Genomic DNA, 25684 nt, shown 5'->3' with positions numbered 1-25684 from the left:
TCTCTCCTTCTCTCTCTCTCCCTCTCGTTTTCTTTTTTTGGTATCGCTTTTTCTTACACTCCCCCTTCCCTTAAAGAGACCTTGCACTACTACTTACACACGCTCAATTTACTATTACGCACTGAGAGAGAGAATTAAGTAAGATAGAGGATGACAAAAATGGACATCAATCTTAGGTAGGATGCAAAACTTAAGAAAACAAGGCAGTCAGGCAGATAATTTGCATCAAAATTAGTCAAGTTGTTGGGTCTATCATCTTATATCTCTGAATAAAATACACAATGACAGGAGTCAGGAGAGAATTTCAGCTCATGAGGCGATGCGGTCAGTTCAACTTCTGATCCTCATCTGACCAGAGCCTCAACAGCTCCTCTTCTTTATTGCAAACACACTTTAGTCACAAAAATTGGGGAAGGTTGTCTAACAGGGGACACAATCGTAAAAACAGGGACATCAAACAGAAACCGGCATCTCACCGACATAACAATGCAGCTTGCCTCTTCAGACAAATAAATGGTTGATGAGCTTGAGTTTACAAGGTGATCCTACCACAAGTCAAATCATGTTAATTTGCATAGGCCGTAATCACAAAATGTACATACCACCATTACAACGCTCTTAAACCTATATGGGGGCAAAGAAAACCTCAAAAATCTCAGGATGAGGAAAATAAAGACACCTTTAGAAGGGGCTGCACATTCAAGGGCATAAACAGACAATACAGTCATTATCAACATTAAATATAAGTAATAACCGAATGTCCAGTGGACAGCTTCCTGGCCCAATATCTTGACCGATACACTAAATTCTACATCAGAAAATCCAACCTTTTTTGAGCTGTTAGCTACTTTTTGTTACTAACTAGCACAAAGGGCTAAGAGTTTGATATGCATTTCTAAAATAACAATTTATCACACTATTACCATGATATTCCTATGTTATTACCAGGTCAATTATGGATGTTCAAATAATGAACCTGATAATTACACAGTCAAACCATAGTAAAAACACAATGAGTTGTTATTCCAGAAAAGCGTATAATTAGTAAAAAAGTAGCTCTTGGCTTGAGAAAGGTTGGAGACCCTTGTTCTTTATCAAGCGGTAAAAACAAAAAAACGTGTTCATGTGATAGAAGATAGAATATTATTCAAATTGATTAGATGTACTAAATTGACATGGTGGCATTTTGAAGAAGCTACTCAAGCCATTCTAGACCTAATATTTTAGACTTTTTATTCATTAAAAAAAGTGTTCACTTAATAAAACCTATATGAGCATTTTTTTTGTTTATTATTCAAATTGATAATTGTTTTAAATGATTGTAGGGTGTTTTCACCACTAAAGACACTATGTACCGCAATACACACTCTGGCTTAAAAAACAAGACTCATATACAAGTTTTTGCTGGGGATCTACTTCGGAATGCAGACAAGTTTATTTCTACAGTTGGAGATCCTTGTGCAAGAGAATACAATTGAACTTGTTTCCCACTGGTAAAGGCAGGACTCCATGACAAATCCACTCAATGAATACTCTTCATGCAAATGTGGTATTGTTGTACAAACGCTCTTAACCGTCTTACTGGTTAAGACAAAAAGTTCATGGCTTTCCAGAAGGATGGGTAACCTCAGGTATGATCTCCATTCTGTTCAAGCACTCAGTATTGTTCAAATGTCTCTGACCTGCAAACACACAAAAAAAGTAAATCTATCATTCTGTAATTACAAATAACATCAACAAATCAGAATAATAGAACATGACCTCTTGCGCTTTTTAGCCCAGAACACGATTCCTGCCGAAACGAGCGCAATGGCCACCACGGTCCCCACCACCGAACCAGCAATAATGGCCGTGTTGATGTCAGCTGAGGAAAAATAAAATGAAAGGTTCTAGAAATATATGTTGCGTTGCTACACCTCAAAAATACAACTGATATGCATTGGCAAATGTTTTTTTGCTCTTATTCTTTCTTATTTTAAGATATTTTACAAATATTTACAAATAATGTAAGAAAAATCACCCTTAAAATAAGTAAGCATTCTTATCCAGCACATGGCAGATATACTCATTTTAATAAGTACATTCTAAGAAGTCACAAAATAAATAATCAAAACGATATACTCACTGCTAATTTGCTTTATCTAAATGTTCTTGTTTCACTTGTAAAACAGGATAAAGAGAGAATACACTCGATATGAGGACTTTTTTTGCACTGGACGATGAAAAAATACTTTCCTATCCAATTGGTTCACTTAATGTATGGATTTATTTTTTATTTTAAGATATTTTTCTCGATTTTCTTATTTGAAAATGTACTAACGTTATAAATAAGCACAATATTTTTTTTACATTGTTCTTCTAATTTATACATTATTTTTCTCAATGTTGGTAGAAAACTTTTCTTTAATTGAGAAAACTCATTTTTGTTACTGATTGGCGCAAAGGGCTACCATTTTGTTACTTTTCTAAAATAGCAGCTTTTATTGTTACTAAGTATTTTGTTGTTATAAGGTTGTAATAGTTAGAATTTAAGTAGACCATTAAAACAAACTTACTAGAGAATCGCAATGGTCCAACACTGGTGATCTATTTTCAGAACCTGTCAGGGTGTCAGGGCACTCAGGTGTTCTTGGGGGCTGCCTGGTGCCTGCACGTTGGAGAACTCTGCCGTATATACATATTTATTCTAAGCTGACCCCCTAAAACTGCTTTTGAATTGCCTCACACCTAAAGAAATACATACCCAAAATATTAATGAGACCTGAACCTAAACAACGATAATTATTTAAAAGTGTAGATAATAAAGATTAAAACAACAGTAACACATATAAAAATAAAACCATTTTAAACCATTTACTGTACTTTTAGGCAAGTGCGTTAATGGCACTCTTGTACACCAATTTTGGCCTTTGGAATAATTTCCTTTTTCGATTAGATCGTTGTTGTACCACATTTCCTTCCCCATATCACAGTTTCTTGCCACCCAAAAAAAGGAACTCTAACACACTGAATCACAATAAAATGAGATGTGGTTCATCTCAGCGCCGATTAAATGAACTGGAAGAAGAAATAGGGCAAGGGGGAGCATGAGGTAGTTCTAAATTCGGCTTATAAGCGAGTACACATGTTACTCAAAATGAGCAACATTTTCCGCCAATGGAACAAAAATGTATTTTTTGCCGTGTACTACTGCTACAACTCTTTGACATACTCGATTTGTGAACAACGCAGGCGGTTTCATCCCCCGACCAGGTGCCATCTGCTTGGCAGGTGCGTTCTGCCGATCCTTGCAGCGCAAAACCGTCATTGCACAGCAGGCGCACTGTTGCGCCTTGTAGGTAGGTGGTGCCCTCTTTCTTGCCGTTAGTGGGAGGTGCCAGCCACCCACAGGAAGTCACTAAAGACATAAAAATCACACAAAGGTGTTAAAAACTGTAACAGGTACCAACAAGCTGATGCTAACGTGAAGTTCTCTCCTATTATACCCCTCCGCACCAATTCAATTTCATATACTCAAATGCGTACTAGGGTGGGCAGATCAATCCAAATATTGATACTATTAACACTTGGGTCGGATCGATGTAGATAGTGCAGCCCTTCTCTCTCACCTAGCATCCTTGGTCACTTTAAGTTTATGCCAGATCGTCTAACAGAAAGACACACTTTTAGCACCTCTCCCTACCTGGCCTGCCTCTACACCCTGCCTGCCTGGCAAAACAAGACGGGCCAAATCTTTGCGCCCTTTCCTACCAGAAACTAGAAATGACAAAGGCGAACAGGAAGTGCAGCGCTGTGCGGACCACAGAAAAGGACACTGTCAGGTGTAATTTGTATGGTGAAGTTATTTGCTACCGTGTCAACACCTCAAATTTAGACAAGCTTGTGATAACAGCTCACCCTGGAAAGAGCTGCAACCAAAATGTAAACATGTTACCGTTCCTGAGCCAATGAGAGACAATTGAGACTTAATTTGCGGTATTAACTTTATCTAAAATTATTGTGTAATGGATGGGTTCTCTAGATGACATTGTTATAGAGTATTTTTGTTACGTTTTTATGCTGTTAAATTTTTAAATATACCTTTTTGAGAAAAAAATGAACCATTTTTATTCCCAAAAATTATTACGCTGTGATAAAAGCCCCCAAAAATTTTAGTATTAAAATAACTCAAGCTGAAAGGGTACAATTATTAAATGATCATCAAAGTTTCGAGTAAAAAGTAACGGCATCAGATCTTTTCCAATCAATACTACCATGTATCACAAGATTTTTGAATTTTGGGGGTACTCATAGCATCAAGGTGGCGGACACTTATATCTTAGGTGATTCTCATGTTAAATAAATCAAAATGTCTTGACTTACGAAGTTTTAAATACAATGTACGTTTATATGACATTTCCTGTAGTTTTGCTCATCAGTTTAATTTCAATATTGTGTTTTTTACTGAATTTGGTTGTATTTGTCGACTTAAAGGTGCTTGATGATACGCATTGTGTGATATAACACTCACCAGACTTCAAGTCCTCCACCAGAGAAACGTGACTACGGAACGAGACTTTGGTAGCCTTTCCCAGTTCTGGACTACGACCCACCAAAATATCATACCTGCAAAAAATGACCACATTTAGCAAAATAACTTTTGTGTCTTATGTGTGGCATCCTCTTTTTGTGGGAGGCCACTCAATGTGTGTAAAAGTATTTGTTCTTCAGTGACGCACCATCAGGGGATGGCTGTGCCTTCCTTGTCATCATTTGGAATACATCAAATGGTAATATTTAATTAGTGATGCCGTTCTTTCTCATTAAATATTACTATTATTGGTTTTTCTTCTTAATGATTCCAGAATCTTCATATTATATGGTGAATATTATCAATGCAATTAGTATGTAATTGAGGCACGCAATTCTCTTGCCTCAAGGCAGAGGGCCATTGTGAGACCAAGAATTCTGGTTTGGTGCACACCTTAGCCCCAATAAATATAATTACTGATAGTACTATTAAACTAACAGGGAGTAAAAACATCCAGTAAAAGTAGTTATTTTTAGGATACAGTCCATATATTGTTTGCTTGCTCTGCCAATCAAAAGATGAAAAATAAATTTCACCAGACACAAACCTCACCGCACATGCCGTTGTTTAAAGTCTTATAAGTAACACTGATTGTAAATTCATGCAGATAAATCTAATAGCAAAACAACCCAAAAAGCTAACAAATATGTGTGATTAATTTGAGCATTTTAGTGTAGTTTTAAGAATATTATCATAACATATTTCGTTTCTTAAATAATGTTTAGAGTAGTCAAACATAAATGGAACCGTGTACATGGCTTCTCTTGCATTTTTCTTGCTACAACAAAAACGACCGGAAAATGAAAGAAAAAGGAAAAGTACCCAAGAATTAAACGCCTAAAATGCAGAATTTTGAAAAATATTCTGGAAAGTATGAAAAACAACTGAAAACAGCCCAAAAAATAAATCTTAAAATTAATAACAAAACCAAAAATGACTGAAAAACAACTGAAACGACACGAAAAACAAGTCGAAAATGACCCAAAAACAAAATGTACAAAAATGTAAAAATTTGACAAATGTACTACAGAGTGTAAAAGATAACTGAAAAAGTACTTAAAAGTACGGAAAAAATACAAAACCTAGTGAAATACTACTGCAACAAATCAAAATAGTATGAAAATGTCGTGTATGTGGAAGTATGTAGACTCTACATACATATCTAAATTTTAGATAGTCCATATTACTTAAAAGTATGAAAATTGACAAAACAGAAAATGACCAAAAAACAAACCTAAAAACATAAGTTGACCAAAACAACAACAAAAATGACCCAAAAACATATTTAAGTAAACAAACTGCAAATTAAAAAGGTTTGGTTATCCTACCTACAGAAGATAGAGTCTTCTCCAGAACAAATTTGTGAAGCTACACTGTAAAGAGGATCATCAGGATTCTCCGGGACTGAAAAGGCTGGGATAAAATCAGGGTCGTGTCTTGGAGAATGGTAGAATGTGTCCAAAAGATATTTGGAATCGTACGTAAACATGGCGGATGTGTTTGAGACAGCCCCTGGGGACATATATCAAAATATAATTATGTTTTAAAAGATAGAAATACTATTTATACTCTTGCTAACGTAATTTTAAAACAAAAAAAAATGAAATACCCTATTTTCCAGACTGTAAGGCACACCAAAAACCCCAAGTGGGCCAGAAATTTAAAAGTGCACTTTATATACCGCAGAATACACTGAATAAGATTGGAAATGTATACAGTATTTATAGGTGTTCATTACTACTTGAGATTTTACGGTATACTTCAGTATTTGATCGATTGCTAATTATCGCTATCCCAAATCGCATAGAATGCAACGGGAGCAATATATTGCATGCAGCGGGATTTGAACCTTGGTTGTGGCCGTTGGGGCGCCGACACTTTACCACTAAACCTCCAGTGGTACAGTTGACACACGAAAAGGCTTTAGAGCCTTTCTTATTTAGGGTTACAACAACAAATCGATCAAATTGATTACAATTGATTATCGAAAACCATGGCAACTAATTCTATCATCGATTCGTTGTGTTGTACGAATTATGTGCCACCCGGTGTGTATATTCAATGCAAATAAAAGTCAAGTCAAGTCAAGCCATGTTTATTTGTATAGCCCTTAATCACTAAGAGTCTCAAAGGGCTGCACAGACAACAGATTATTGCAAACCACAGACTATTATTTAATGCATTTCATTTTGATTTGAAGTGGAGGGGATATCCCGTCTGTCCCGTCCTGTCCGGTATCCTTTAGCTGATATCGATCCCGTCTGTCCCGTCCTGTATCCTGCTCGTGTATCCTGTATCCCGTATCAATCCCGTCTGTCCCATCCTGTATCTGTGCCTGACCTCTCTGCCCTGCTTTTTCTGATCGCCGAATCGCTGGCGTTTGTATTCATGCGCATGACTGCCCCGCTTCCATAAATAAAGCTTGGTGTTACGCGTTTGGGTCTACCGTTTGGTCGGGTTCTGACATGTACATATTAAAACAAGAGGTTATTTGCAAAAAGTGCTTTCTATCAGCAATAATAATCGACTGATTATCCATTTTACTTATTATATGTCGCAAGTGTATAAAGACCCCAAGGGTTATATATTACTGTTGTCTCAATTTGATGCGCCTTAGAGTCCAGTGCGCCTTATGTATGAGATTCTGTGTGCTTTATAGTGGGGAAAATCCGGTAATACTTACAGCTGGCCCCCATCTTGAAAACTTCATCGGCGTTGTTGCCATTACTCGGCAACCCGCCGTGTGCAGGCATTAGGTCGTCACCAGCGTTGCCGTTCATGTTGCCCAACATTCCTTGCGTAGAGTTATGGAATTCTTCCGGCAGGAGCACCGTCGCCGTCAGGGTGCCGCTGCGGAGACGCACCTCCACGCCGGCGCCACTGGGGAACATCACCGTCACGTTGGCGGCGGAAGGCGAAAACACAAATACGCCTAAGGGATACAACAGAATAATCTGTCATGATCAGGGGTTATGAAATTTACAGCCTGCGAGCCTGATCAGGCACACCAATGGATTTATTCCAGCCCGCAAGACAATCCTGAGAAGAGCACAAGAGTAAAATGAGCCACATCATGTCAAACAAAGACACACAGTTTTAGATCATTCCTGTGGATGTCGCCAAAGCCAGGCACCGCTGCCAAAACACTCCTGCTGTATTTGCTGTAGCTGTAGTTGCTACGATTTATCAACAGTTTAATCCGCCAGGCAGTGAGATTACTGAACTCTCTCATTAACAGGTAAGACAAAATGAACACTCAGGACAGCATATCAACTTGCACAAACCTGCTGATTTTATTTACATTTTACTTATTTTATCCTTTACCTTTTTAAATTTTTGCATTTTTTTACCTTTATTTATAATACTGCCCTTAAAGCTGCTGCTTGGAACATTTTACTGTTCGTCATGTCTTGTTTGTCAGTTGTTTTTACTTCAGTATTAGCCAAAACATTTATTAAGTATTACTGTATCTTAAATTGGGACTTTTCTGTGCATCTGCACTTTATTGTATGCTAAAAACATCCGAGAAATTGAAAAATTAAAAAAATGACTTTAGTGAATGATACAAAAAAGAAAAAAATACCAAAATGAAAAAGTAGTGAAAAGCTGAAAAAAAACTAAACAAAAGGAGAGAGAAAAAAGAAGAAAGAGAAGGAAAAATTCTGAAAAAAGCCAGAAGAAAATAAAGAAGCAAATAAAGGGAAAAGGGTAATAGAGAACAAAAAAGCAAGAAAAAAGTAACAGCTAGGAAAAAATAAACACAATGAGATTTTTTTTTTTTAAAGGAATTTTAAAAAATGAGAAAAAAACACTTAACGCTTGCTTCGCAACCACCCACTCGGTCAATATGTCCGACGACGAACAGGGCCAGACCATTGCCGAAGACCTTGTGGTCAACAAGTACAAGATTGGGGGCGACATAGCCAACCTGCCCGATGATTGCTGGGATGGGCTCCAGCACCCCCGCGACCCTACTGAGGATAAGCGGTGCAGCTAATGAGATGAGATGAGATGAGAAAAAAACAGGGAAAAAGAGGAAAAATTTTGTGTTGCATTTAAATAATTTCCAATTATATCAAGTTAATCTTGTTGCCAACATTGTACTTCCACTAAAAAATGTAATTAAATACAGTTCTGTATTGTGCAATCGACTAAATAAGCCCCCAAAAATGTTAGTATTATGCGACAAAAGATACCAGGAATAAAAGAAATGGAAATCTTGTGAAAGAATTGTAAAAACAAATTACGTTTGTAGGCCCTGCAACCTTTGCAATCGTACTTTAGTCAATTCATTCAAAAGAGAAAAATAATTTTGCATTGCCGCAAACTGTAACGTGATGCCAAGTTATGGACATGTTTGATAATGACTTAGTTGCCACACTTGGGATTGCCGTTGCTCACTGTTGTTTCAAGCGTTGCTCACCGACTTTGTGTGAACGTTCAGACCCGTGGAAAATTAGAGGAAACATTGCTCTCTATTAAGTATGTGTTAACAATGCCAAACTGAGTTCAACGAGCCTTTATAATTTAGAGTAGAATGAAAATGGTAAAGAAAGAAAAGGTCTTCTTTAAGTACAGTCGGAACACCTACCCAACCCCGAGAAAGATTAAAAACAGAAAGTTTATTCAACCATGTCGAAGAAACGCACATACCAGCACACACATCATGAATGTGCTGATTGTTCTTACCCTCCAGGTCCATCCAACTCTGCTCACTGAACAGAAGTTGCTTTTGATTCCGCAAGACTTGAAGGTTGTCCCCACCGGCGACCAATCTCACCTCGATGACGTCTGAGATGGATTCTTTCATGACCACGGAGGAGAGCTTGGTCGCGTTTACTTTGGTGTGAAAAATCAGCCCGATCAGACATCGAGTGAATCCGCTTTTTGGCACTATCGTGTTTTTTTCTTTTAAGCTCACCATTGACAGGTTCCGTCCTGCCCTGGATTGTCAGACGCTTCCTAGGAGATGTCAATAGATGATACTCGCCTTTGCCGTTGAAAGAGTAGCGGAGGCCATCGAAGGTGATGAAATGTGGATCACCAAAAACCACCGCTAAAGATATTGAAAGAATATACAAACAGAGTTGAAAGTTTTAGATTTTGTTTAGAACGGCTATCTCAGACTCAGTTTCTTCCCGGGCTGCCGGAGTTAGGTTCCCTGCAAAAAAGAAGACGCTTTGCATCAAACATTCCGCTATTCTCAAAGATATCAGCATTAGTATAAAATGTAACGATAAAAAAATAACTATTAAGAATTAATAACAAAATTATTAAACCATAAATAATCAATTAATATCACATTAGTCAGAAGTTCATATCCCTGTGGGTCTCTCTCTCTCTCCCTTAGTGATTGGAAAATATTGGTTAGCACCAGAATTAAAAAATACAACATTAAAAAAAAGAGGTGGGGTCCATTGTGACGCTGTGTTCCAAATGTGTTATTTTGAAGTAAATGTCGAAGTAGAACGAAGTTGAGTAAAGTCAGTAGAGTTTTTCGAGAACCGGCTTCTTCAGCTCGGCTCACTAAAAAGCCCTTAATCACAAAAAGGCTATAAGGACTGGCCACAATTACAACATCCCATGATGTGAAACCAACATGAAACCAACATTTCTATTACTCTATATCTCTCTGTCCCTTTATCTCTTTCTCTTTCGATGCCATTCTCTGTCTTTCTCCTTCTATCGCTCTCAGTCCATTATTCTCTTTATTTCGCTTTCTGTTTTTTGCTGTCTCTGTACGTTTTACTCCGTCTCGTGTTTTTGACAGGAGCGGCCTTGCCAAGTGCACTGTCATTCAAATATCGCATTGAAAACACATACTTCAGACGGAACTCACGTTTTGACAGCTAATGTTTTTGTTTTAATACCGCACGCATTGTAATTGTGGCTGTATTTGCAAGTGAATTGTTCCCAATTTCAAGCCCTGCATGACTAATTAGCACGAAGCTAGCTTATCAAAGTCACAGAGGCTGAACTGACATTAAACTTTCACATCAAGACAGGAGCCTCAATTTATCATCAAGAGGGTCATATAGACCCCTGGGCTGTGGGTTTGAAACCCCCAAGTTTAAAACCAAATCTTCGCATGATAGTTTACAACTAATATTTGTCATCATCTTTAGGACAAGGCACTCATATCTGCAGTTAGTAAAATATAGATATCGAAAGGCTAATTTGACCATTTTTATTTCTTTTCGTCATAGTATTTTGAATTGGACAAATTTGGAATACGGAGAGATATGATTAAATAATCTTCATAAATAATTTGGGGGAATACAACAGTCGAACACTGCAAAAATAAAATTGTTCCACTGGCAGATGGTCTTCCTCATATTTAAAGCGACACTGTAAAATATTTGACCACTAGACGTCGCTGTATTGTGTACTGCAACCAGAAACGAGTGCTATAAAAGAAGAATACAAACTGTCCAATTTTTCTCTTTTTTTTGCATAGCCTTTCACCTTGTTTATGGTTTTTGGGGGTACCCTTGGCAGCAAGATGACAGACAATCATGTCAGCTCCCTCTGGGTGAGCCTTGGGTTATGTCAAAAAATAAAAAAAATTTCCCATGAGTATTCAAAAAATGCCTGTTTATATGGTAGTTCATGTTTTTTTGTTCATTATTCAAATCAATATTGTTTTTAACACTAGTAAGTGCTATATAATACACAACGTCCCTTTGAATTTGGAGCTATATTATGTATCTTAAAATGTGAGAATTCTGTAGAGCTTCACAAAATGTCCTGACTAAACGCATAATAATTTGGTGAAATGTGCCAGAACTGAACTCATTTGAAAAGTGGCACCAATGTCACATTTTGTCACCGAACATAAAAAACTGAAAGAGCAATAACTTGAATCGGGAGGTTTGTATCCTAAAATGTGAGATTTCTGTGAAGAGCTTCACAAAATATCTTGAGCTACTGCCCCAAATTTATAGTTTAATAACATGAGAATTGTGCAAAAAAACGAACCCCACCCAAAAGTCGAACTAATGTTACATTTTGTCACTGAACATCAAAAACTAAAACAGTGGTAAATTGAGATGGGAGGCCTGTATCTTAAAATATGAGAATTATGTGAAGAGCTTCACCAAATATATTTACTTACTGCCCCAAATTTCTAGTTTATAAGCATGAGAAATGCGCAAAATAACTGAACCCCTCCCAAAAGTCGTACTAATGTTAGATTTCGTCACTGAGCATCAAAAACTGAAAGAAGGGTAACCTGAATTGGGAGGCTTGTACCGCCTGCAGTCGCTTGAGGGTCTGTGCTTGAAGTAGTACTGGCAGTTGTCCGACCAAAGGCAGCAGTAGTAGAAGCTGAGGACGTCGTAGACCCAGTGCGATTGTCCGGGGACCCGAGGAGGTTTTAGGTAGGGTGGCGAGCCCCAGTCGTGGGCCCGATCCGGGGTGCTCCCCCCTATGGAGTCGGCCGTCAGAACCTGAGCTCCGCTGCTGTCGTAGCAACACTGCTGACCTGCCCCGTACGTGGGACTGCAATCGAAATGTACTGTATAGTCGGATGAAATTCTTCCAAAAAAGGTTTTTCTGTTTCATATGCGAGTTTAGAAAGGCAAGAAATCTGTGACAATTCGTTATATTTGAATCACTGTAGGACTAATCAGAGGCCCCTCTACTTACGAACCACTCTGGTTGTCTAAAAATTCAACATACGAGATGTCTTTGGCGCCAAAATCTTGCCTGATATTCAAGATAAAAATCCAAGTTATGACAAATTCCAGACGCTACCACTAGATGGCTGAGTGCTCAAGACTGCTTACTGCTAGTATCAACTCGTCCCAACTATCATGCGCATTTACCGGCATACAGACCTCAACCTGCTGTGTTTTTTTATTATTAAATTGCTTACTTGTGATCAACAGTCTCAGTCGTCTCACTCCTCCATCATTATGTATACACATCTGAAAGCAACCACCGACTTCCTCATTGTAAGTGCTGTAATAAACTCGCATTTTCTTTCTTTAATAGCATCGTATTAATCAAACTACTGTTTTTTATGTTGAATTACTATTTGAATGTGTTTTTAGTGAACGCAAAGATGTATTTTGTAGTTATTTGGGGTTAACTTGGATGATTTGGAGAGGCCGGGAACAAATTAATTTGTTTTCAGTTCCTACTTATGGGTAATATTTGTTCAAGAAATGAGAAATTCTAGATCCGAGCTCAATCCGGGAACTAATTAATTCAGTTAGTTAAGTGGCCACAATGCACAATACAGTAGACCTTTGTTTTTCGCGGCGGTTACGTTCCATAATAAGCAGAATCCGTGAATTAGAAACCTTTATTCTTTTACAATTATTATACAACTAAACACTCTATCACAGTGTTTCTCAGAACATTTTGAGGATAAATAATCAGGTTGTCTAAATTGACAGTATTTTTTTTTTTGTCACCGTGGCTCGAGGTAGGTTATTCATTTTGTTTGATATTGTTTTAATTTTAGATTTTACTATATTTTAACCTATTTTTAGAATTTTACTACATTTATCTTGTTTTTCTAGAAGCAAAAATCATCTGCCTTTGGATCATGTTATCTTTTTATTACGTTCTAACTTTGTTTTTGTTTTTTTTAAATTAGAAATTAAATAAATTTAGCATAATTAAATAAATAATTTAAGATAAAATTATAAGATTTAACTTGATTTGATTTGGGTTTTTTTTGCAATGCAAATTTACAGATTTACCAAACAAAATAAGTTGTTAAATATGCTGTGCTACCTTAAAAGGACATCATAAATATAACAAAGAAAAAAAAAGTACCAGTAGTCTCCTTCCACTCACTGACATGGGCGAATACATTTACAGTTATCATCTGTGGTCTCCGTGGCTCAGGTGGTTATACAGGTTATCCATTTTGGTAAATTATTTTGCTTCAGTTTTTAAGATTTTAACCTATTTCGAACCAGTTTTAAGAGTTTGACTACATTTTTACACAGAACACAAAGCACGTTGCAAATAAGTGAGTTAACATCAACATAAAAAGTCAACTGCGTTATGAACAGTTACTCATTTACAAATATATTTTCTTGTAGATACGGAGAAAAACAGAGGAATATTTGTAGAGTCTGAAGAACAGAATGTTAAGAATTTACTTACCTGGCTTGGATGGCCCTCACGCAGTGAATGCTGCCGGGGTGATATGTACATACACTGCCTTTTTCCATATCGCAACCGTAATCCGTCTGAATAAAGAACAACATTCAAATAAGGAATATTTAATACCATATTTTTTCAGATACCTCAATCTTAAAGGGACATGGTGCATTATTTAGCACCTTCTAGTGTTGAAAAAACTCATTCATTTTAAAAAAACAAAACAATATTTATTCAAAAAATAAGGAAAAAATACAGGAACTATCATATAAATGTGCATTTTTTAAATACTGGTAGGTCAAGAAATGTGTTTTTATTTTACATAACAAGATCACAAACGACCGCTGATTCTGGATTACTTTCCATTCTCATCCTCCCCGACGTAAATGCTGCCTTTGACACCATTTGCCATTCCACCCTTCTGAGCAGACTCTTCACATGGTCTATCCCAGACCCCCGTCCAATGATTTCACTCGTACCTCTCTGGCTGGACTCAATTCATTCAACTCAAGTCCTTCTCCTCTGACCCCTCTCCAGTCTCCTCAGGTGTGCCCCAGGGCTCTGTCCGGGGGGCCCTTCTCTTTGTAACTTATCTTCTGCCCCTAGGCCATATCTTCAGGAAATTAAATGTTTCCTTCCACTGCTTCGTGGACGGAACCCAGCTTTACCTTTCCTGCAAACCCAACTTGATACTCCCACCTACTGACCTTTACTCTTGCCTTTCTGAAATAAAATCATGGTTCACCATCAACTTCCTAAAACTGAACAGCAATAAAACGGAACTACTTCTCATTTGCACCAAACCCACTCTCTCTAAAGTTGACTCCTTATCTCTTTCTGTTGACAATTCCTCAGTTTTTCCCTCCCTTCGGTCAAGAGTCTGGGTGTCATCCTCAATAGCACACTCTCCTTTAACTCTCATAGAAATAACATCACCCGGTCAGCCTACTTCCAACTGCGCTCAATCAACCGTCTCTGCCCCTGCCTCACCCCACACACAACAGCCATCCTCGTCCATAGCCTTTTCAACTCACGCCTCGATTACTGCAATTCCCTCCTCTACGGTTTACCTGAAATGTCCCTCCATAAACTTCAGCTGGTCCATAACTCTGCTGCACGCATCATCACTGAGACCCCCTCTCGCCATCACATCACGCCTGTCCTTCAGCAACTCCACTGGCTCCCAATCTACCATGGAATCAACTACAAAATCATGCTCTACACCTCCATGACCATTTATAACCTTGCCCCTCCCAACCTCTCCAACCCTCTTCACACTGCCATGCCATCCCACACCCTCAGATTATCTTCCTCCCCACATCTAACTATACCCCCTGCCTGCCTCAGCTTCATGGGGAGCAGAGCTTTCAGCCGTTCTGCCCCCCAGCCAGGGTTGGGTAGGGTTACTTTAACTGGATTACTTTCAATTACTTTTGGATTACTCCAATACCAAATATGCTAATAAAAGACAAAAGAAACTAAATATGAATAAAATGACTACATTTTGTGCAGGCTTGGGGAGTAACGGAATACATGGAAGGGCAAAAATGACGTTGGCAAGCTGTTTGGATTTATTTTCATTTTGTTTCCGTCGCATTTGATGTTAGTTTTGCCGGAGATCAAAGAGATCAAAGCCAGGAGAGAAAGCTTACCACGTGTTGTGAGTCATCATTTTATTCATATTTAGTTTTTTGTCTTTTATTAGTATATTTGGTATTGAAGTAATCCAAAAGTAATTGAAAGTAATCAAGTTAAAGTAACCCTACCCAACCCTGCCCCCAGCTCTGAAACTCATTGCTGCCTGACCTCCGAAATTCTCTGACCCTGTCCACCTTCAAATCCGGACTCAGAACTCACCTCTTCGGACTAGCCTATTCTTGACCATCTGCCTCACACACCGCCCCTGTTTTGCTCTTCGTTTATTGTTGTTTCCTACTCATATGTACAGCGACCTTGGGTGTCCTGAAAGGCGCTTCAAAATACAATGTATTACTGTATTATTATTATTATTATAACATGATTGTTTGCCATATTGCTTCTAAAGGTACATCAAAAAAACAAAAAAACTAAAGGCTGGAAAAAAACTCAGAAGAAAATTTGTGCATTTTGGTCACCTTGAGTATCCTTAGTTTGTATTCTTACTTGTGTTTTGTAGCATTCATTTTCAGTTGCACTACTCAATACAGTGATGTGGTCAAATATTACACAGTGTCCCTTTAAGACCTTACCAATATCAATACCACATCTTAGTACCATAACTGCATTAAATTAACTTCCTTCTGCAAAACAACGTATAAAATTTGTAAACAATCACCTCTAAATCAGTGCATAACATTTTCCTGCATATTGCTTTTACTAAAAGACAATTAACTATTTGTGTAATTTTATGTTTCGAAATGTTAAATGGCAACTAGAAGGAAGGCGATTAACGATGTTGGAAAAAGGCTAGTAACGGCACCAACAACCCTCCCATCCCTTATTCAAATACTAAAAAAGAAAATGTTGACTAAATAACAAACGGGGTTCTTTGCTAGATGGGTTCACTATAAGAAGATATTTGATTATAATGATTACAGTATTACGTTTATGTAATTTGTGCAATTTTATTTTGGTTTGATTCTCGGCTTTCAGTGTCTCAAGGTACAAATTGTAGCTCTTTCTTTATGGTTTAAAATATGAAAACAAATGTCAATGGAATGTCTTTATTGGGCTAATGTTGGTGTATTTTTTTGCTGTGGATTGTGTTCTAACATTGAAAAATGTAGTCATAATTGAGTTTTCCAGTTACAGTATAATATTTGGATTATTTTGATAATCATGTCTATATTTGAATAAAGTTAGACATTTAATTCATGCATCCTTATATTTGAATGAAGTTATTTACATATTTACTTTTTGTCTTATTAACTTGCTCATTTATTTATTTTTGTTGTTATACAGTATCTACATTGTTCTAAGTGTTGTTCTGATTTATTGCTGAGAGGGAGGCCTTGAATCTTATCAACCAGTCTGGACTAGTTTAAAACCGGGATTTGGCGAAATTTCCACTGACTTATGTTTTATATTAGTCATAGCCCGCTGTGTTCTGCCCCTTGGTGTACAAACGATTGTCAGCCATTTTGAAAACGAACTCGTGAAACTATAACAGCCTTGTATTGTACTCACAACCCCAGAATAAATGTGTTTGTTATAATTTTAGAGTATTCGCTTTTTATAGTAATAAAAACCTTTATGTAACTGCTCAACTCCAGCACTCAAGGAATGATGGTTACCCAACATGTCGCACAACCCGGATGTTAAACGGACTTTCAGAGGAAGAATTTAATTTTTGTCCTTAGGTTGCCTTTGTAGGGTACTGTATTGGGTCTGTTTTGGTCGACGGGTTAGACTAGGTTGCTAACGGCTATTAGCACATGTAGTTAAATGCCTAACCAAGCATTTCTTACTTAAGTGGCTGCGCATTAGATGAGTACAAGGCCAATCTTGACAAATGATACAGTTTGGCAATATAATTTGTTAATGTATTTTATCTCCTGATTTCACTGTCAAAAAATGCCCAGAGTCAAAATAGTTGCTTATACAGTCCTCTGAATTAACAGCCCCAGTATGTAATATTTGACCGCTAGATGGCACTATTTTCTCTGGTGCGAGCGAGGACAAGTGGCCCAGAGCAAAGCGTCGGCTGGATGCCGGTCAAACATGGCGGCGCCCTAAGAGTGGATTCCGCTGTGTAAAAGAAATACAGATTTCTCAACCTATTTTTTGGGGGGTCAATAGTTCATGATTTTTTGCTTAGTATTCAAATCAATGTTTATTTTTACTGTATGAAAGTTTTTTTGTAGCACTAGGGGCACTTCATATTACACACTGTCCCTTTAACAAATCAATGTAACCATGGAACTGAAAACATACCATTGTGCTTTATCCATTCAGACCACAAAAATTTAAATAAACACTCACTTTTCTCAAATAGTGGGGCACATCAAGGGGAGGACGCGTCTGGGAACCTTTTTTTTTTAAACTGTCCAAAAATAAATTGCAAATGCACCTCCAGTACACTAGGGGGCATTGGCGCTCTCATTGGCAGTTTTTTTTTTGCATTTAGTTATCGCTCTTTGCACAATACACATAGCATGAGTAGACACCACAGGGCAGCACGTCGGAGCAGTGGTTAGCGCATGTGCGGCACAGTTCTGAGGTCATGAAATCGAACCATATGTGTGGAGTTTGCATGTTCTCCTTGTGCTTGCATGGGTTTCCTCTGGGCACTCTGGTTTCCTCCCACATTCCAAAAACATGCATGTCAGGTTAATTGGCTGGCTCAAATTGTACCTAGGTGTGAATGAGCGAGTGAGTTGTCTATCCCTGTGTGCCCTGCGACTGGCTGGCAACCAGTTCAGGGTGTCCCCTGCCCACTGCCCGAAGATAGCTGGGATGGGCTCCAGCACCCCCGCTACTCTACTGAGGATAAGCGGTGCAGATAATGGATGGATGGATGGTCACCAAGGGTAGCAAACCCTCGAGTGACCCCAAATATAACGGGGATGAGGAGACAAGAGGAAAGAGAGGGATAAAGATGAAAACAATAGTTTCCCAAAAGCTGAGACGAGGAAGTTTGACAAAGCGTATGTAACGCTTGGCTCCACTTGATCACAAGCGGTTTTCTTCTTCCAAGGGACGGCAAGCCAGAAAATAATTGAGAAGCACTGCTTTAAAATGAGAGATGCAGCCAGAGCGCATAAAATGTACTTTTCACATTCTTTTTTCACTTACATGGAATCTTCCGGTGTCGGCTCGAGCCTGCGCCAGTGTACAGGGGCAGTCGATGATCTCGCTCAGAAAGTTGGGCAAGTCGTTTTCCAGTCGGTCCCAGGCTAAACATTTTTCCAGTGCCCAAGCCTTAGAGTCATTACGGAACTTCGGCTCCAGGTGCCAGGCCAGGGCATGGTCCTCTGTCCACGTCGCCTCCACATCCCTGCAACAATACCAAGTAACTATCATGAGGTAATAAAATAATGGTTGGATGAAAATGAAAGGTACCTTAGGCCATCTGGCTTTGCACTGGAGCTAACCCGGAGTGCTCCAAGTTCCCAGTTTGAAAATTTTGGGGAAGGTTGAGGCACAAAAGTGAAGCTTCCGTTGTTTGTACTGTTCTTCGATAGAGAGTAAAGGTACCTCCACTCGGCACGCCACTGCTCCGAGTAGGGATTTCCTGGAAGCAAGGTAACATCTCACTTAACGGTATACTCGTCACAGTGCAAATACTAACCGATCAATTGACAACCAATTGATGAGCAAATTGATCCACACTTATTTCCGTAGTCGATTAATGAACATGATGTACTTTAAATGAGAACATTTCTGAGAATTTCTCTATTCTTGGGTTGGTATCAAACAACTAATTTATTCTTGAACATTCATTGATTATCAAATTAATCTTCAACTATTTTTTAATCATTTACATACTCTATCGAATATAAATTCTCTAAATCCACTAGATCAAAAAAGCCCACATTAAACCACACCCCCACATTGCATATTACCCTATTTTTATTACAGTGTGTATTTTATGTAGCACTATTTTAATATACTCTATATCAACACGTTACATTGGGTATTCATTTATTATATTCCTTTTACTTTATTATTGTTTTATTTTCAACACAGGGATACTGCTGGAAGTGGGAATTTCCCTATGGGAATGAATAAAGTATCTATCTATCTATCTATCTAGATCAGGAATCACTAAACTTTTTGAAGCTGAGAGACACTTTTTTGTTTTTAATTAGCGCAAAGTGCTCTCTGATCCATATGCATTTTAAAAATAACAACTTATTATATTATTACTATGTTGCTACTATGTAATTAGTACTTCATTACCAGGTTTGTTATTCTTACCGTAGGCTTACATTTGGCTTAGAGGAAACCGAAAACCTCTGCCATATATCGGGACACTGATTTGAAAAATTATTTTAGAAGAATTGATAATGAATTTAAAGACACTGATCATACCAATAAATGCCAAAAAGAAATCAAATTTCCTTGAAAAATACAGTGACCCATGAATTGTGAGTTATCTTTAGAACAGGTCTTTTGGTGACCCCCTGCTCTAGTTTTTTTTTTTGAATATCCACGAATGTTTATTGTTTCATGAGATAAACCAATTATCTTTACATTAACTGAAACCAAACAATTTGCTGACGTTTACACCAAAATGTACTGGTCACAGATGATTCATTTTAGATTTGTTTATATTAGTCCACCCAAAGATGTTATTAATTGACTGTTTTTATTTTATGGTCTCTTTATAAGAAATTATTTTTAATGAATATAATTTTGGCCTGACTTCAGCTATTTGCTTTTACTTTGAAAAAAAATGATCAATATCACTCCCCTCATTTTGCATCATTTTTAAAGCAAAAGCATTAACAATAAAGGGAATTCCAATATAGCTGTAGCAGAATATATTTTATCAGGGTCTTACCTCTGATTTGGGGTAGACAAATGTATAATTAATGTAGTGTAAAGTGATACGAAAATGAGCCAGGAGAACCATCGATTTTGAATGGATGCCTGTTTACGGTTTGTCTAATAAAATCGTAATATCAGAAAATGTATTGAAGTAGTGGATGTAAAAATCCATCTGAGAACCTCACCCGTCTCCCTGTATCCCCACAACTCAATGTTGACCCCCTCGGCTCGGACCAGGGACGTGTTCCAAGTCATCTGCAGAGGACCATCGACTTGCGGTGTGCCGTAGTATTGCCATTTGGTGGAGTTTACTAACACAGCCTTAAACTTCGAGTCCAACTTTCCAGTATGCACTGCGCAAAACATTGAAAAGTGTCAGTAATATTTATTTATTTCAAAAAAACGTTTTCTCTGATGTTGTGGATGTACCTGCCAGCCAGGAGCCGGCTCTGTTGAAGGTGATGCCGTAATTGGAGGAGATTTCCACGGAAATCCAGCCAGTTCGATACAACAGGGGCGAGATGCAGTGGGCCCGATTTCTTTCATCCACGTAACCTGTCGTTGTGATGTCATTGTTGAACCTGAAGGAGGAGCAAAGGTCTTGTGACTGTTTTTCTTATTATAGAGCAAATCCCAAAACAATAAAAAAACAATGGAGCAAATACAGTGTCCTCTCTGTGTACGGGTCAAGTCAAGTCAAATTTATTTGTATAGCCCTTAATCACAAAAATGTCTCAAAGGACTGCACATGATTACAATGACACAATTACCTGATCTTAAACCAACATGCGGGCAAGGAACAACTCAAAACCTCAGCGAGAGGAAAAAGAGAAAGCTTTCAGGATGACCAGAGTGAATTACATTTAGCATTACAGTACACAAACATAGTAAACACTAGGTAACAGGTTGAAAATTTGTCTGGAAAGTGCATGACAGCAGCGACGCCCCCAGCCTGTAAACTAGTCCAGAAAGTCTATGACAGCTTCTCGAGATACGAGAAATTTGAGATACGAGATGTCTTTTGAGCAAATATCTATACCGACATACAAGAGAAAATCCAAATAACGAGAATTTCCAGGTGCTACCACTGGAGACCATTTGAGACTGCTCACCACCAGCATCAGCTCGTCCCTGTTAGCGCATGCATTTCCTGTTACAAGACTCCGCTCTCTAGTGAACTCTTATTTTTTTTAATCACATCACATCTCCTTTTGGTGGATTTTTTTGTGTCCTGGAAAGGAAATGGTAAGTTTTTGTCTGAAGAAAAATAGAATAATGTCAATTGAAATGTTTCAAGAGCTAAAAGACAAACATGAGTGTGGTGTTGGTGTGAGTGATCTAGCGAAGCGGTACAATTGGTCATAGTCTACGATTTTTACAATATTTACCTCAGAAAAATGCCTTCAAAGCTATAAAACCGCCAAAGGGCGTGACTATTCTCTCCAATTTGAGAACCAAACATTCATAACAAGATGGAGAAGCTTCTGTAGTTGCAGGTATGGGACAAGGAGCTAGCTCGCAGAAAATACCTTCATGGAAAGCATCATAGCCGAGAAGGCTATCTATCTACTTGTACGTTGTAGGTCCTTAGATTCTACAAAGACTGTCAAAGGAGGAGGAGATTCCATCTGGTACACTAGGAGTGAATTGCACGGCCAACCATCGCTGGTTTGAGAAATTCAATAAAACGAGTGGAATGCACTTTCTCTCAGATAGCAGCGAGTGCAGATAACAAAGCTTTGGAAGAGTTTACGCAGTGCTTCGCATCACTTGTTCCAAGGAAGGACATATCCCGCAGAAAGAGTTTAACAGCAACGAGGTGAACCTTCTGGGGGGGGAAATGCCATGCAAGAAAAGTAAAAACTGAAAAAGTAAAAAGGCAGAAAAAGAAAAAAAAGTGTGTTTGTTAAACTTTAATGTTACAGTAACTTAATTTTAAGTGTTCAGTAAGTTCTTATGTACGTTTCATCAACAGTCGCTTGTGCTACTTCACTCCTACCGCACCACGCACACACCTCCATTACATTAGCAACTAACGACTTCCTCCATGGTAAGGGCTAATAAAAAACTTGCATCTTATTTCGTTAATATCAATGTAATTTTAGCGATCAAGAAAATGCGTTTCATAGTTATTTAGGGTTAGCATTTGGGAGGCGGGAACGGATTAATAGGTTTTCAGTTATTTGTCAAGAGGAAAATCTGCTCGAAAAACGATAAATTCTAAATGCGAACTTAATTCAGTCGAATCAATCTCGTATGTAGGGGGGGTCACTGTATAAAGAATGAAAGTATTACTTGCACACAATGAGAGAACTTTTGTTGAAAGTCGCTTCAAGCAGGAGAAAATCCGTCCCGCCCAAAATAGATCCCGAGTGAGGGGAAAACTCCACGCAAAATTCTTTGTAGTCCAGGCAGCAGCTCTCCAGCGATGTGCAGGTCGGATGGCACGAGCATGATTCTAGCGATTGCCCGCATTTCCCCTCACATGACTCACCTGAAGCAAATGAAAGGATTTCAAATACACACATTCACTGCAAAAACACAAAATTCTTGCCCCATTAGCGTAACATTTTAGAAATACATATTTACACATCTAGATAAAAACATGTTTTCAATGTGGGTAATATACACAGCCATTAGCAGAACAATTTGTGCATTTTACGAATTATCGGTTTGTTTTTGTCACGGTTGCCCATGGCGCCCAATTGGCCCCGCCCTTTTGGCGCCAGCTGCGGCTCGTTGACTGATTGCCTTCCCCCCTATTTAAGTTCAGTGCTCTTGCTCACCCTTTGTCAGTCCGTCAACGAACCTCTGCACACGCAAGACGTGTGTTTTGACTCTGTCTGGCATCCTGTTTGTGTATCCTGTCCGGTATTGATCCCATCTATTTCGTCCTGTTTTGATATCGGTCACCGGTCTCCCGTGTCTGGTATCGTTCTCGTCTATCTCGTTCAGTCGGATCTCTGTCTCCAGTCTCTTATATCTGTTATCAATCCTGTCAGTCCCATTCTGTCCTGTATTGACACCATCTGTCCAGTATCGGCTAGTGTAACTGGTATCGATCTCGTTGGTCTCTTGCTTCCTCTTGTTCCATGTCAGACTTCTGTCTTTCTTCTTCCGCCCAGCGATCGCCGAATCACTGGCATTTGTGTTAATGTGCATGACTGCCCCATTCCCGTAAAATAAAGCTTGTGTGAGAAACGTTACGCATCTTGGTCCTCCTCCTGTTCCGGTTCATGACGGTTTTACTATTTTTTTTAACTTATTTTTGCAATAGATTTGAAAATTGTAATGTTTCAATGTTTTTCTTTATGCAAACTATATACTACATATAAACAGATATATAAGAATAATAATTTATATTGTTGTAAAAAAAAAAGAGAATATATCCAATGTTGGACTTTTTTCCAATTTCAAGTACTATTCTTGTTTTATTATTAAGTTTAAAAACAAATTAAAAAGTAAAATGACTTTAAATCCCTTGTGCTTCCCATCAACATTTTATTGTAATATGGCTGTATTAAAAAATATATATATATTAAATATAAAAATCTGAAATGTAATGTTGATGATTCAATATCATTAAATAAACCGTTATTATACAATATGTAACTATTTTAATGTATTTTTTCCAATACATTTATAACAAAACATGATTTTAATGTAAAAAAAAAGCCTGAATTTGAATTTGATCACTACTATGAAGAGAGAATCAAGTGACAGAGAGAGAAAAAGACAAACATACAGAAGAAAAGTGAGAAAAATAAAGAGAGAGAGAGAGAGAGAGAGAGGAGCTGTTGAGGTTCTGGCCAGATGAGCAGAACTTATGCTGATCGGATCTCCTCATGAGCTGAAATAGTCTCTTGTCTCTCATTGTGTGTTCTATTCAGCGATGTAAGATGAAAGACTTTACAACTTGACTACTTTTTATGCAAATAATCTGCTAGACTGCACTGTTTTCTTAAATTTTGCATCTTACCCAAGATTCATGTCCATTTTTGTCATCCTTTGTCTCACTTCATTCTCTCTCTCAGTGTGTAATAGTAAATTGAGCGTGTGTATGTAGTAGTGCGATATCTGTTGAAGGGAAGGGGGAGTGTAAGAAGTAGCGGTACCTAAAAAAGAAAAAACAGAGAGAGAGGGGGGAGAGATAAAAGGTAAGATTGGAGAAAGAGAGAAAGAAGAAGAGAGTGAGAAAGAGAACCAAAAAAGAAAAACAGAGTGGACCTATTTAAAACTGCAGCTCGTTTTTCTCTAACACCTTCCACAGCGTTATCGGATTCGGATTCAATCCTTTGGAGGGCCTGATCTGGCCCGCGGACCGCATACTTTACACACCTGCTTTAAGTTCATTTATTTTAGTGTACATTTCAATATTTAATTAATGTGTTAATGTGATATTAACAAAAGAAACTTAAATATTTAACCAGTTATTTAGAATGTAAGGTTTTTTTCTTAAATTCAAGTCCTTCTTAAAATTGTTTTTCCTTCTTTTGTATTGTTTTTGTTTAAAGTCTATTCTAAGAAAACGCACTCACCAAATGTCCTGCTAAAACACCAGAGGAGAAAAATGAAGGCAAGCGCAGGTCTGCATGTTTCCATCCTCTTCGCTTTTTGTGTTCCGGAAAAGTAGTCCTGGCAGCAAACCCAGCCTAGCCCAACCCAGAGCATATTTAATCATCAACTTCAACTCATAATGATAACACTCCAAATGAAGCCTTGTTTGATTGTTGTGTCCGTGGTGGACTTTGGGCCCACCCCTTTTTTTTTCATCCCTAACAACAAGCGAGAAGAGTCAAGAGATCGGCAAGTGCATTATTTACTGCTAGATGAGTACCTTTGACACAATATAAAATGTTTATTTCGAGTTTTAATAGGGCGGCGACGCATGCATCATTTAGATGCCATCATGATAAGGATATAAAATGACAATATATCCATTCGTGTAAAATGACCTCATTATTCTCATTGTTGTATTACATGTTGGATACTCAAGTATTTTTTTAGGTGAGCCTACTTGAGGAAACAAGTATGAAAACCCTTTAATGGGTACCTGTAGAGAAAATATGGCCCTGGGATCACTTATGGCTTTTTAATCTGACCCGCCAAATTGAAATATGCATATATACATATATATATATATATATATATATATATATATATATATATATATATATATGACAGTGAAGAAAATAAGTATTTGAACACCCTGCTATTTCGCTATTTTTTTCCTCTTAGAAATCATGGAGGGGTCTGAAATTTTCGTTGTAGGTGCAAGTCCACTGCAAGAGATAAACTAAAAAGAAAATTCCAGAAATCACAATGCAGGATTTTTTTAACAATTTCTTTGTGTGAGACCACTGCAAATAAGTATTTGTATCATCTAGAATTCCGACTCTAGAAGACCTATTAGTCCACTCATTAGAAGTTCACCTGCACTCCATGCATCATCCTGAATCAGATGCACCTGTTTGAGGTCGTGAATAGAGACAATTGTCCACCCCATACAATCAGTAAGACTTT

General features: G+C 38.0%; 1 protein-coding gene across 1 annotated transcript; it reads right to left on the bottom strand.

Moving 5' to 3' along the window:
• Positions 1–1414: 1414 nt before the first annotated feature.
• susd2 (sushi domain containing 2) lies at positions 1415–24763 on the bottom strand. The gene is given in 15 exon segments (XM_088320021.1): positions 1415–1864; positions 3212–3397; positions 4511–4605; positions 5899–6082; positions 7254–7502; positions 9260–9417; positions 9419–9626; positions 11802–12070; positions 13694–13779; positions 18464–18665; positions 18731–18902; positions 20347–20514; positions 20591–20742; positions 22457–22655; positions 24700–24763. Coding segments are annotated over 15 exon segments (2523 nt in total). The 3' UTR covers positions 1415–1733.
• Between the last annotated feature and the right edge of the window lie 921 nt (positions 24764–25684).

This window comes from Urocampus carinirostris, chromosome 16, assembly GCF_059441175.1.
Source record: "Urocampus carinirostris isolate Australia breed hairy pipefish chromosome 16, RoL_Ucar_1.0, whole genome shotgun sequence".
Classification (NCBI taxonomy): Eukaryota; Metazoa; Chordata; class Actinopteri; order Syngnathiformes; family Syngnathidae; genus Urocampus; species Urocampus carinirostris.
Note: the sequence above shows the minus strand (reverse complement) of the source record. Positions and strands in the feature narration are given on the sequence as shown.